Source organism: Pipistrellus hanaki, assembly GCF_964339955.1.
Source record: "Pipistrellus hanaki genome assembly, chromosome: 2".
Lineage (NCBI taxonomy): Eukaryota > Metazoa > Chordata > Mammalia > Chiroptera > Vespertilionidae > Pipistrellus > Pipistrellus hanaki.
The window spans coordinates 178,341,683-178,355,406 of record NC_140504.1 but is presented as its reverse complement, the minus strand read 5'-3'; the positions used below and the strand labels follow the sequence as shown (position 1 = coordinate 178,355,406).

The 13,724-nt window shown below is 36.7% G+C and overlaps 1 protein-coding gene across 1 annotated transcript in view; it reads left to right on the top strand.

The window, feature by feature from the left end:
• Positions 1–13,724, top strand: part of AGO3 (argonaute RISC catalytic component 3) — a 96,672-nt gene that overhangs the window by 66,156 nt on the left and 16,792 nt on the right. Inside the window, exons 13-18 of the mRNA XM_084871937.1 lie at positions 2,006–2,165; positions 3,464–3,554; positions 6,255–6,449; positions 6,772–6,906; positions 11,467–11,568; positions 13,156–13,355. Coding sequence (XP_084728063.1) covers positions 2,006–2,165; positions 3,464–3,554; positions 6,255–6,449; positions 6,772–6,906; positions 11,467–11,568; positions 13,156–13,355 — 883 coding nt within the window. The remainder of the gene's footprint in view (positions 1–2,005; positions 2,166–3,463; positions 3,555–6,254; positions 6,450–6,771; positions 6,907–11,466; positions 11,569–13,155; positions 13,356–13,724) is intronic.

Genomic DNA, 13,724 nt, shown 5'->3' with positions numbered 1-13,724 from the left:
CCAAAAATAAGACCTACTTACAGGTTTCCTTCTGAGTGAAATATAAGGCATCCCCCCGAAAATAAGCCCCCCCTAGGCTAAACATGAGAGATTTGGTCCACTGATTCTGAAAGAAATAGAGTCACAAGAAATTCACCAGGAAATTCAGAAATTGGATTGTTATGATGATGTTCCAGAAGATGATGACATGATTGTCATTGAATAAATGAGTAAATTCTTGATACTGTAGGATTCACAGTTTGTCTGGTTTGTGTTGACATCTACCGTACTACTGTACCATATACAGATAATAAATTTCCTTTATTTTCATTTAACAATAAATGTGTACCATATTCTTCATGGAAAAATAAGACATCCCTGAAAATAAGACCTAGCGCATCTTTGGGAGCAAAAATTAATATAAGACACTGTCTTATTTTCGGGGAAACAGGGTAGATTTTATTTTCTAGAACAGTTTTAGATTTAGAGAAAAATTGAGTAGATAATATAAAGTTCCTATATACCTCCCCACCCCTGCACATAGTTTTCCCTATAATTAATACTATCTTGGTGTGGTACTTTTAATGAACCAATATTGATAAATTATTATTAAAATACTAGAGGCCCGGTGCATGAAATTCGAATGGAGGGCGGGTGTCCCTCAGCCCAGCCTGTACCCTCTCCAATCTGGGATCCCTCTCACAATCCGGGACTGTTGACTCCTAATTAATCGCCTGCCTGATTGCCCCTAACCACTTCTGCCTGCTGGCTGGATGGTCCCCAACTGCCCTCCCCTGCTGACCCTGTCACCCCCAACTGCCCTCCCCTGCTGACCTGTTCGCCCCCAACTGTCCTCCCCTGCAAGCCATCTTGTGGCAGCCATCTTGTGATGACATGAGGCAGTCACATGAGGGTGTGAGGGCCACCTAGGCTTTTATTAGTATAGATCGTCCACAGTTTGTTAAGGTTCATTGTTTGTATTGTACAGGTTTATGGGTTTCAATTAATTAATCCCAATTTCTCTTGACTGTGCTATAAGTTTTGTGAAGACAGGAACAGAGTCTCTGTTAACTCACTATTATATATATCCAGAGTCTTGCATAGTACTAGCCTGGATTAGGTGCACATTAAATATTTGTTGAATGAATTAATAAGTGTTTAAGGAGGGCAATTTGTTAGCATGTTTTAAAATGTTAAATATGTATATCTTTAACTCTCAACTCTACTTGTAGAAATTTATTCTGAGGCTATAGTTACACAACCAAACAAAAATAAATATACAAGAATACTATTCACAGCATCATTTGAAATAATGAGAACCAAAATAAGTTAAAAATATATCAGTGTGTGACTGGTCAGGTACCTTGTGGCATTTAAAAAAGGATAACTGCAATCTATATATTGAGATTCAGAACATACTATATTATTAAGTGAAAATAACAAGTTGTAAAATAGAATATATAGTGTGTTCTCAATTTTTATTTCAAAATGCTTCCCATGTGTTTTGTGTAAGAAGTTAAGTACACTGAACTCTTTGTGGTAGTTGTAATGGCAGAGAGAGGGAAATGAATAGCCCTTTTATTCTTTACACTGTAGTCCCTCTGTATTTTTTAAATTAAAGCTTGGAGAATAGGATTAAAAACTGTAAATATATCAGGATTATAACTGCATTAAAATCATATAAATGAGAAAATTACTGGAAGAAAATACAGTAAAATGCTAACAAGGGATTATATATTTTCTCTGTATGGTATTTCAGTTATTGTGTTTATAGTGTTTTCAGGATTATAAAAATAAACATTTTTTGCACAAATAAAAATAAACAGTTGAAAAATTATCACTAAATGGTTAAGCTGATCTTCAAAGCAATATACATTAAGTTTTAATAGCATTGTTTTAGTATTGGTGGAATTTGTGGTGCCCTGTAATACAGTAATGTATTTAAAGGGGAGAAGCACACAGTAGCTATATTTTCAGTGAATTTCAACCTTTTTTGTAACTAGAGGTATCTGCATTTGTTCCATAGCGGAGGTGAAACGTGTAGGAGATACACTTTTGGGTATGGCTACCCAGTGTGTTCAAGTCAAGAATGTCATAAAAACATCCCCTCAAACTCTCTCAAATCTGTGCCTAAAGATAAATGTTAAACTCGGAGGGATCAATAATATTCTTGTACCCCATCAAAGGTAAGTAAAGCCAATTGCTTGATAAAATATTATTTTTTAGCTTAATTTTTTTATATATTGTCATATCTAAAATCTGTTTAGAAACAGCTTTGATGAATCCTGCCATGGGAGATAAGGAGACATTTTGGCAAAAAAAATAAAATAAAAAATTAAAAGAGTTTGAATTGGCAAGATTTAAAAATTCCCTTTTGAAAATTCCCCCACCCCCACTTCCATTTTCATTTAGTATGCAAAATACTTCTTGCCTAGCTGGAAAGTATAGAGAGCTTTATTTCTTACTGGAGAGCCCAGAATTTTCTCATTATTTGCTAGTCATCTACAACTTAAGTTATAAGCCTACTTACTGAGGAAGCAAGGGAAGAATGGATGGTGGGGGATGGGAAAGAGGATGTCAATTCATTTTATCAGTTAAGAAAGCCTATCAACCACTGCTGCAGTCAGTGCAACAATGAATGTTACTGTTGGATCACCATCATTTCTAAACTCTTAGAAAGTATAAGACTAATGACGTAGAAACAGGTGCTGGGGAAGAGGCTGTTATTTGGAGAATTGAACAGCAGATTTCTTTTAATAGTTGAAGTGGCTAAGGCTTTTTTAAATATCTTGACCAGTATGCACACAGATAAGCATTACAATAAGGATGTGTGTTTGACATAAAGCACTTTTTTCCCTATTTTTCCTTGCTGCCTCTACTTCCTGTTCCTATTAAATATAAGAGATTTATAGTGAGATGAATATAGAATGTTATCAGCAAGCCCAAGAACTAAGAAATAATCACTTGAAGGATATAGTTGCGGAGAAAAAATGAACTAGCTACTTTATAACTGTTAACTATACGTTACTCAAATTCATATTTTTGGCCATCGGCGAGAGAGTAGTAGACTCCCATAATCCCTGTCAGTGTATACTTTATCTTTTTTTTGCCTTGAGAGATTACATAAGCTTACAATATAAGTACATTAAAGAAACATTGATACAAAATGGTGGATTAATATGAGGAAGTCTAGCATGTAATGCCTATTATGAAAAATGCTGGCAGCAGTTTCCCTTTGCAACCACCATCACCACTACTTAAGGCAGAAAACTGCTCTGAATAAGACATTGGATAGACCCTGGGACAGCTTTTACTTCATTGGCCAGGGATTCATGAATTAAGAGAATAAAGCTGTCAGTATTACAGGCCTATGGAGCTGTCTGTATAGGACCTTCTCTGTGCAGTTTTGTTACAGTAGTGTGAAACAGATAAATGGATAATTTAAAAAATGAATTATCTAACTCTTTTTAAAAATGTGTTTAAGACCCTCTGTGTTCCAGCAACCAGTGATCTTTTTGGGAGCAGATGTCACTCATCCACCAGCTGGTGATGGGAAGAAACCTTCTATTGCTGCTGTGAGTGTCATTAGGCAGATTTATCTAAAGCTTAAAAGATCACCATTTTGATTTCAAGTTTTTTTAATTTTAATGATATTTTCTTTGAAATCACTTTTATTTATTTATTTACTTACTTACTTACTTATTTACATACACACACACACACACACACACACACACACACACACTAGAGGCCCAGTGCACGAAAAGTTGTGCACTCAGGGGGCATTCGTCAGCCTGGCCTATGCCCTCTCGCAGTCTGGGACCCTTCAGAGGATGTCCAACTGTTGGCTTAGGCCTACTCCCTTAAGGTGGCAGTCAGACATCCCTCTGTTAGCCCAGGAGCCCAAGGGGGATCTCTGACTGAGGACTTAGGCCTGCTCCCTGAAGGTGGACATTCTTAGTGCTGCCGCAGAGGTGGGAGAGGCTCCCGCTACCGCCACTGTGCTGGCCAGCTGTGAGCAGCTTCTGCTGATTGGTGCTCCCCCTGTGAAAGTGCACTGACCACCAGGGGGCAGCTCCTGCATTGAGTGTTTGCCCCTGGTGATCAGTGTGCATCATAGCAACCAGTCGTTCCACCGTTCAGTTGATTTGCATATTATTCTTTTATTATATAGGATTATATAGGATAGAGAAAAAGTCAACTTTCATATGTTCTTTGGATTTTTGGAGAAGAATAATTTTGCTCTGATTTGAGGGCTACAAGTTCCATATATAGCTATTAAATCAAGTTTATTAATGGTATTGCTCAGATCTTTAATTTGTTTTCTAATTTGTCTATTTGACCTCTCCATGAGTATATATTTCAGTTCGTTTGTACTTCAAAAAGTTTGTTTACATATTTCAGTACTATCTTTGATATAGAAAGATACATTACATATAAGATTGGTGGGTTGCACTTTCTTCAATATAAAATATCTCCTACCTTTGTCCATTGTAATATTTTGACCTAAATTCTTTGTTTTACTCCTACTTTTAACTTCTGCCTACCATAGGTTTGCCCACTTCTGTACTTATAACCTTCTGTGTCCATTCTTTTAAGTGTATTTCTTAAACTATAGAAAGCCATATGATATTTTACCCAGCTTGAACATTACTTGATTTTTTTTAAAATATTTTTTATTGATTTTTTTACAGAGAGGAAGAGAGAGGGATAGAGAGTTAGAAACATTGATGAGAGAGAAACATCGATAAGCTGCCTCTTGCACCCCACCTGCTGGGGATGTGCCCACAACCAAAGTACATGCCCTTGATGGGAATCAAACTGGGACCCTTCAGTCCGCAGGCACATTACTTGATTAGGGCACATTACTTGATTTTAACAACTACCAACATTTTGAGTGAATGAAAATTCTTACATTAGAACATTGAAAGAAAGAAAAAAAATGTTTTGAAAATGTCAACATATTTAGGTGTATTTAATGAATTTTAGAAATTAAGCTGTAAGATTTTATATTTTTTATTATCTAGTATAATCTTACATAAATTTTAAGTTTTAACAATCTGATAAACCTTGTCTTTGAAAATGAAAAATTAATCCATTGACGGACATATTTCCATGTCTGGCTACTGTAAATACTGCATTGAACATTGAGTGCACTACAGAGTTATGCTTTGAAGCATGACTTTGGTATAAATTCTACCCTGGAAGAGAGAGAAGCTGGAGGCACAGTTACCATAAGCTGGTTCTCAACTTAGAATGATGTTTAGACTTTTTTTTTAAATATTCAGGTTCCAGAGGTCATGCTTCAGTAAGTCTGTAAGTGACTATAGTCATGGTGCACTTATAAGTTCATGCTTCAAAATTCCCTCTGCTCCAAACACATAATAGTATTAAACAAAACACAAAAGAGAAAATTCAGATTGCTGCTCTCAAAACCAAGATTAGCTTCTCTCAAGACCAGATAGAGAAAACAAATGCAATGCAGGAATACTTGACCATGGATTCAAGCCTTCTGGTCCTAGGACATTGCAGTAATAGAAGTAAAGTTCTTCTAAAACTTATAAAGCATAGCAGTTCTAAGATGATACCAGAGTCTTCTCTATGGCTTCTGGGGTGGTTTGCTAAAGTGTAAAAGATATAAAGAGAAATTAAGGGTTTTCATAGGCCCTCTTTTTTACTTATCTTCTTTCTCTTATTCTCGTTAGGTATGTCTTTTTGTCTTTTTCCCCTTGCTAATCATTAGATGTCATTTCCCAGTGACATCTAAAAATTGGAATCTAATTGTTAAATGCAAAGTACAGTCTTCTTATAGGAAAATAATTTTTGACCCTATACTGGGTCTTTTATTCTGTTTTTCACTGGGAATGATCTGGGGTTTTGTTTGTTTGTTTGCTTGCTTGTTGTTAAATATAATTAATTTATTTTTTACAGAGAGGAAGCGAAGAAGGATAGTTTGAAACATCGATATGAGAGAAACATCGATCAGCTGCCTCCCGCACATCCCCCACTGGGGATGCGTCTGCAACCAAGATACATGCCCTTGACCGGAATCGAACCTGAGTCCGCAGGCGGGCGTTCTATCCACCGAGCCAAACTGGCTAGGGCGATCTTTTTTTTGTTACTCTCCAAATGAACAGTAGTAAATAGTAAGGTTAAATAGTAAAATACAAATTTAAATGAAACCTATGTACTTTCATTTTTTTAATTGCAGTAAATTCATACTCATGTAGTCTTAATTATCTTAATTTTCATTTTTCTTTACTTTTCCAACTTAGGTTGTAGGTAGTATGGATGCCCATCCAAGCAGATATTGTGCTACAGTACGAGTTCAGAGACCCCGACAGGAGATCATCCAGGACTTGGCCTCCATGGTCCGAGAACTTCTCATTCAATTTTATAAGTCAACTCGGTTCAAACCTACTCGTATCATCTTTTATCGGGATGGTGTTTCAGAGGGACAGTTTAGGCAGGTTGGTTGCCTGGGATCTCATCATACTATGGTTAAATCAGATACTGTGTTTATAATATGGTGTCTAGTTCTGAAGTTAGAAACCTTAATTAAGTTGAGAGCTCTCAAAGTCAAAAGTTGATGCTTCCTTAGATTTCCCTTTTAAAATATTTACTATGGATGTAGAAGCCTTGATTGTTAAGACCGTGCTCTGATTATAAGTAAGATGAAATAGAGAGGTATATTTAGCTGTAACTGATGACATTGAGAAATACTGAGACTAAATAATTATCTTACTTTGAAGTCTATATAAGAGAATGGCTATGTCATTTCATCATTTCTAGGTATTATATTTTGAACTACTAGCAATTCGAGAAGCCTGCATCAGTTTGGAGAAAGACTATCAACCTGGCATAACCTATATTGTAGTTCAGAAGAGACATCACACTCGGTTATTTTGTGCTGATCGGACAGAAAGGGTAATCACATCTTTTGTAATACTAACATAAGCCAGGCTTACCTAACATAGTTCATAGAGCACTTAACAAAGACTCTCTGCCAACAGCAAAGATTCTAATATATAGTAGCAGATTTCAGCAAAGCAGATTATGAGTATAGAAGCATCAAAATTAGGTTAATTGTTTAAAATTTTTAACTTAGAAATTCTAGTAACATTCCAAATGTTCAAAATTCCATTAATACTTTTTTTGTTGTTGTGAAGAAACTCAATTTCAAATTTTTTCCTTCCTATTTGCATGTCCCTTAAATGTTAAAAAAAAAAAAAAAAAAAAAAGGTATATTCTCTTTTAAAATACCTTGTAAAAATTAACTTTTTTGAAAGCGAGGGACTGTCTAGAGTGATTAGCGGAAATTCTTGCAACTAACTTTTAAACAGTGCTTCCTTTAAAATTCACAGAATTATTTTCTGTATTTTATAATGTGAATATGTATTTTTTTGATGAACAAATTACCTTTATTTCTGAAAATGAGTGAAATGTATCACAGCAAAGGTAAAGTATTAAAAAGCACTATTATTTCATAGGCATTATAAAAGAATTTGATCATATTCAATACTCATTCCTAATTTTTCAAAATAGCTATGTAAGGAATGGTAAGGTGATTTCTTTCTTTTTAATTTTTTTAATCCTTTTTGTTTAAGGTATTGAGTCTCCTTTTTTTCCCCAATTGACCTCTCCCCTCTCCCAAGCACAAGCCCTCACCGCCCCACCACCACCACCACTGTTTGTGTCCATTGGTTTTGCTCATATGCATGCATACAAGTCCTTTGGTTGATCTCTTACCCCCTGAGTCCCTGCCTTCCCTCATAGATTGTACAGTCTGTTTGATGCTTCTATGTCTCTGGTTCTATTTTTGTTCATCATTTTATGTTGTTCCTTGTATTCCACAAATGAGTGAAATCATGTGATACTTATCTTTATCTGATTGGCTTATTTCGCTTAGCATAATGCTCTCTAGTTCCATCCATGCTATTGTAATAGTAAGAATTCCTTCCTTTTACAGCAGTGTAGAATTCCATTATGTAGATTTATTTTTATAATTAGTAAGGGGAGGTATAAATACCTGGGGAGAAATAGGTCTTCTTGTCTGTGTGTAGTTTAGGGAAGTAGCAGTCTTACTGTCATTTCCAGTGCTCCGCCCCCTATCCTGGTAACCTTGGAACAGAGAAATCTAAGATTGCTAGTGTCTGTGTTGCCTTGGGAAAAGGTTCAGTAGAAAAGACTGAAAGAGAGAGGAGTGTATCTTATCTTCGGTGTATATTTGTTCTTTGGTTACTCTCACTATGTAGGTTTGGGCAAGTAGCTTCAACACTGCTGTGCCTGTATCTTTTTCAACAAGGTTTGGGTCATATTAATATTTACCTTATTTAGGTTGTTGAGAGGATTAAATAACTTTAAATATGTGATGCACTAAGAACGGTGCGTGACACATAATTAGCACTCAATAAAGGTTAGCTAGTTATATGTGGTGGTAATGCTGGTAATAATAGAGAAAAAGCAGAATAGTCGGTATTATTTGAGGTTTTTTAAATAAATTGTACTCATTTGATCTTCATAAACAACACTATGAAATACTTACTATTATCCCCATTTTCTACAGGAGGAACTGTCACATGGTGGTTAAATAACTTCCCATGGTTATAAAGCTGGTAATTAGTAGAGCTAGGATTCAAATCAGGCAATCTGTCTCCAGAGTGATATACTCCTTTCACAGTGGAATACCACCTTTCTAATAGCAGTAGTGATAGTTTTATTATGGCCAGATTGTTAAAGACCTTTGACCCCAAATTACTAATATATTTCTGCACCTTAGAAAATCAAATGTTGCCGGGACCGGTTTGGCTCAAATAGGGGTGTCGAACTCAATCAGAGAAGGGGCCAAAATCTAAAATCCAGCCTAAATCGCGGGCCGAATGGTTTATTGAACAGTCATAAACTGACAATGTCATAAACTGACAGCGGAGTGCAGTTTTGACAGCGTGGTGCAGGCCACATTGCAAGGCCTGGCGGGCTGGATTTGGCCCGCGGGCCTTGTGTTTGACACATGTGGGATAGAGCGTCGGCTTGGGGACTGAAGGGCCCCGGGTTCGATTCCGGTCAAGGGCATGTACCTTGGTTGCGGGCAAATCCCCAGTAGGGGGTGTGCAAGAGGCAGCTGATCAATGACTCTCTCTCATTGATGTTTCTAACTCTCTATCTCTCTCCCTTCCTCTCTGTACAAAAATCAATAAAATATATATTTAAAAAAAAAAAAGAAAATCAAATGTTGCCAAAACTGGTTTGACTCAGTGGATAGAGCGTTGGTCTGCGGACTGAAAGATCCCAGGTTCGATTCTGGTCAAGGGCATGTACATTGGTTGCGGGCACATCCCCAGTAGGGAGTGTACAAGAGGCAGCTGGTCAATGTTTCTCTCTCATCGACGTTTCTAGCTCTCTATCTCTTTCCCTTCCTCTCTGTAAAAAATCAATAAAATATATTTTTTTTAAAAAAGAAAGAAAAATCAAATGTTTCTTTAAAAGTAGGAATAGGGGAAAACTAAGTTAAATTTAATGATTATTGGTACCTGATGTTTAGTTTATGCCAGTCTTCCATTTGTTTGCTTCTCTTTTAGTTTTGCTCTAAATACTACTGATAATGTAGGGTGACAAAAAAAAAAAAAATTATATATATATATATATATATATATATATATATATATATACACACACACACACACACAATATATACACACACACCCACACACACACACATACACACACTTCGAATAATAATAAAAGCAGTGTTTATTTAGATACATTTTATTTTCATTTAATAAAGATCAGCTGTTAAAACATGTATACATTTTTTGGGACACCTTGAAGATTAGAGAACATCTATATATATAAAAGGCTAGTATGCTAAGTGTCCCCTCGGGAGTTTGGGAGACCGGGAGTTCAATTGCTCACTCTGACATGCGTTGACAACCAGGGGGCAGTGCAGAGCATGGCAGGCTACCAGCGTGGTGGGGTGCTGAGGGAGCGAGGAAAGGAGGAGGCAGGGGAACCCATGCTGCGGCAAGTGGGTAGTGAGGGAAGGAGGAGATTGGGAGGTGGAAGGAACCACAAGGCGGCAGCGCATGGGTGATGAGGGAAGGAGGAGCAGGAAGGCGGGGAACCTAATTGGTTCTGATCACCTGCCAGGCCTAGGGACCCTGCCTATGCACGAATTTCGTGTACTAGACCTCTAGATATAAATGAGGAAACAGAACCACAATTAAGTAAAATACCATGATCGCACAACTAGATACTGGTAGAGCAGTGATGTGAACACAGCATTCTGCTACCTCTCTAAATAGAGTAAAAAATTTTATAGGTACTAAAAAAAAAAAAAAAAAAAAAAAAAAATTATAGGTACTAGATTTATGTTTAATGAATCAGCATAATTTAGTAGATTATGAACTGTTTGTTTTGTGCTGGTCTGCTTGGCTGTGGCTCAAGCCACTACCTCACATGGCAGAAATAATGTTAATGATCTCAAATGTGTTAGGTATAAGGAGGTGGAGATGAGTGTGTGTGTCTGTGTGTGTGTGTGTGTATTTGAAAGGGTTTTCTTAGGAGCCTTTTATTATTTTGAACCATTTCATTCACATATCTACTTAGGGAGAATCATGTTTCCTTACAAAATATTGAAACTGCTAGTATAAAAGGAGTAGGGCCTTTGCACTCATTTCTGTATTTGACTCCCAAATCTACCCTTTATTGTATGCTAGTGGGCAAATTATTTCATATTCCCGAGCCTTAGTGTCCCCAAAGGGGAATAATGCCTAACCGGCAGGTACCAGGCTTAGAAATAATGTATGTAAAGTACCCGACATAAAAATGGTTAACTAATGGTGATTTGATATGTTGTTTTTAGCATTCTTTCTCTCTAAAAATATAGAGTTTAACAAGGAAAGGGCTAATTTTCATAAATTACACATTAAAGAGTACCAGCTAATCATAGGTATCATAAATTAGAGCACTTAATGTAACTTGAAAAAAAATTTTTTTAGGTTTTTCACCCATACTGGGATCCACTACCAGCTAAACATATAGTAGAGACTCTTTCTTGTTTATCATCTCTCACTTTCAGCAACATTTAAGAATAGGAACCAGGACTAGAATAAGGTCTGCTCTTAATGCCTGCTTAAGTAATATATCAAGCTGAAAGTAGTGAATCATGGAATCACCCTATATATGTTTATACTTTTTTTTTTTTTTAATTGATTTTTCACAGAGAGGAAGAGAGAGGGATAGAGAGTTAGAAACATCGGTGAGAGAGAATCATCGATCAGCTGCCTCCTGCACAGCCCCCACTGGGGACATGCCCGCAACCAAGGTACATGCCCTTGCCCGGAATCGAACCCGGGACCTTTCAGTCCGCAGGCCGACGCTCTATCCACTGAGCCAAACCAGTCCCGGCATATTTATACATTTTTAAAAGTGCCTTCAGACACATTGTTTACATTTGTCTTTTTTTGTTTAAACTTTGACCAAACCCAGGTTGGAAGAAGTGGCAATATCCCAGCTGGAACAACTGTTGATACAGACATTACACACCCATATGAGTTTGATTTTTACCTCTGTAGTCATGCTGGAATACAGGTAAGCTTCATGTCTATTTAATTCAGTACTTTTAAACATCCCTGCAGCAGAGAGTGATTCTGTATTCTTAGCACAAAACTGTTTTAGGCTGCTTGCCATTGAATGAAGTAGAAATTTCAGGAAGATGTACCTTACTATATAGCTGTATCTTAAAGCTTTATATATATACATCTCACATACACTAATCCAGTGGTTGGCAAACCCATTAGTCATCAGAGCCAAATATCAACAGTACAACGATTGAAATTTCTTTTGAGACCCAAATTTTTTAAACATAAACTTCTTCTAATGCTACTTCTTCAAAATAGACTCGCCCAGGCCGTGGTATTTTGTGGAAGAGCCACACTCAAGGGGCCAAAGAGCCGCATATGACTCACAAGCCACAGTTTGCCGACCACATGTTAAGTGGTTCATTCTAGTGTCTCCTCACTAACCTCAACAAAAAGGCAAAATCTCACTCATTCCCCACATGATGAAGAACCAAGGCTTACTTCCACAACTGTTTGCCTTGGGATTCTCTTACAGGATTAATTGCCACGTCTTATAGCCACTTATCAGTTGTTTTATAATTGTAGATGCTCTGTCTCCTCTAGTCCTTTACAAATTATGTTTTCCAAAAGACAGGAAATATTTTACTTTGTTTTTCTTTGAGTCCGTATTACCTAACATAGTAACTCAAGTAAAATGTTCTGGTGTTTTTACTGTGGTAAAATATACATAACATACAACTTAGCATTTTAATCATATTTAAGTATACAATTCTAAGTATATTCACATTGTTATGCAGCCCTATCACCATCTATCTGAAGAATTTTTTCATCTTTCCTGACACTGTGTCCCTATTAAACACTAACTTCTCATCCCCCTTCCCCTAGCCTCACCATTCTACTTTCTATCTCCATGATATAAGGTACTCCAGGTACTTTATATAAATGAATCATATAATATTTATCTTTTTGTAACTGGTGTATTTCATTTAGCAAAATGTAATTAATGTTCATCCATGTAGTATGTGTCAGACTTTTTTTTTTTTAATATATTTTATTGATTTTCCACAGAGAGGAAGGAAAAGGGATAGAGAGCTAGAAACGTTGATGAGAGAGAAACGTCGACCAGCTGCCTCTTGCACACCCCCTACCGGGGATGTGCCTGCAACCAATGTACATGCTTTTGACCGGAATCGAACTTGGGACCTTTCAGTCCGCAGACTGACGCTCTATCCACCAAGCCAAACCGGTTTCGGCTGGGTCAGACTTTTCTTCCTTTTTAAGGCTGAATAATTATATTCCATTAAATATATACCATATATTGTTTATCCATTCATCTATCAATGGACACTGGGTTGCTTCCATCTTTGGGCTAATGCTGCTTTTGAACATACGTGTATAATAACTATTCAGGTCCTGCTTTCACTTTTTTTGGATGTATACCCAGAACCAACTGAATATTTTTTTAAATCCATTATTAAATTAGAATACCGTATTTTTTACTATTGTAGAAAGCTGACTTTTTGTATAACTTCTTCTATACTAAATATTTATTTAAAAGTTTAGAAATCAACAGAATATGTCATTGCCTTCTCTCTAGGGTACCAGCCGTCCTTCACACTATCATGTTTTATGGGATGATAACTGCTTTACTGCAGATGAACTTCAGCTGCTAACTTACCAGCTCTGCCACACTTATGTGCGCTGTACACGATCTGTTTCTATACCTGCACCAGCGTATTATGCTCACCTGGTGGCATTCAGAGCCAGATATCACCTCGTAGACAAAGAACATGACAGGTAATATAAAAGTGTAACAAATACAGATTTTCACCCAAATTCACACAAGGCCTGCATATTAGGATTTTCTTGGGACATTTCTTTATTTCCATGTAAGTATGTGGCTCCATATAAGTATGTGGCTCTCTATGTGCCACAAAGAACTGCCATTTAGAATTAAAGTTCCATGACCTACTAGAGGAGTCAGTGATCCATATAAAAAGCAGTGATAGTCAGAACTGCCTGCCCGAGATAAGGGTTCCCATTAAAATGAGCAGTCTAGGCTTATTAGTAATAGAATGATATAGTGACTTACTTGCTTTATCAAATTAACTCAAGAGAAAGATTGTTGATGATAAAAATAATATATACCAACAAAATCATAGTGTG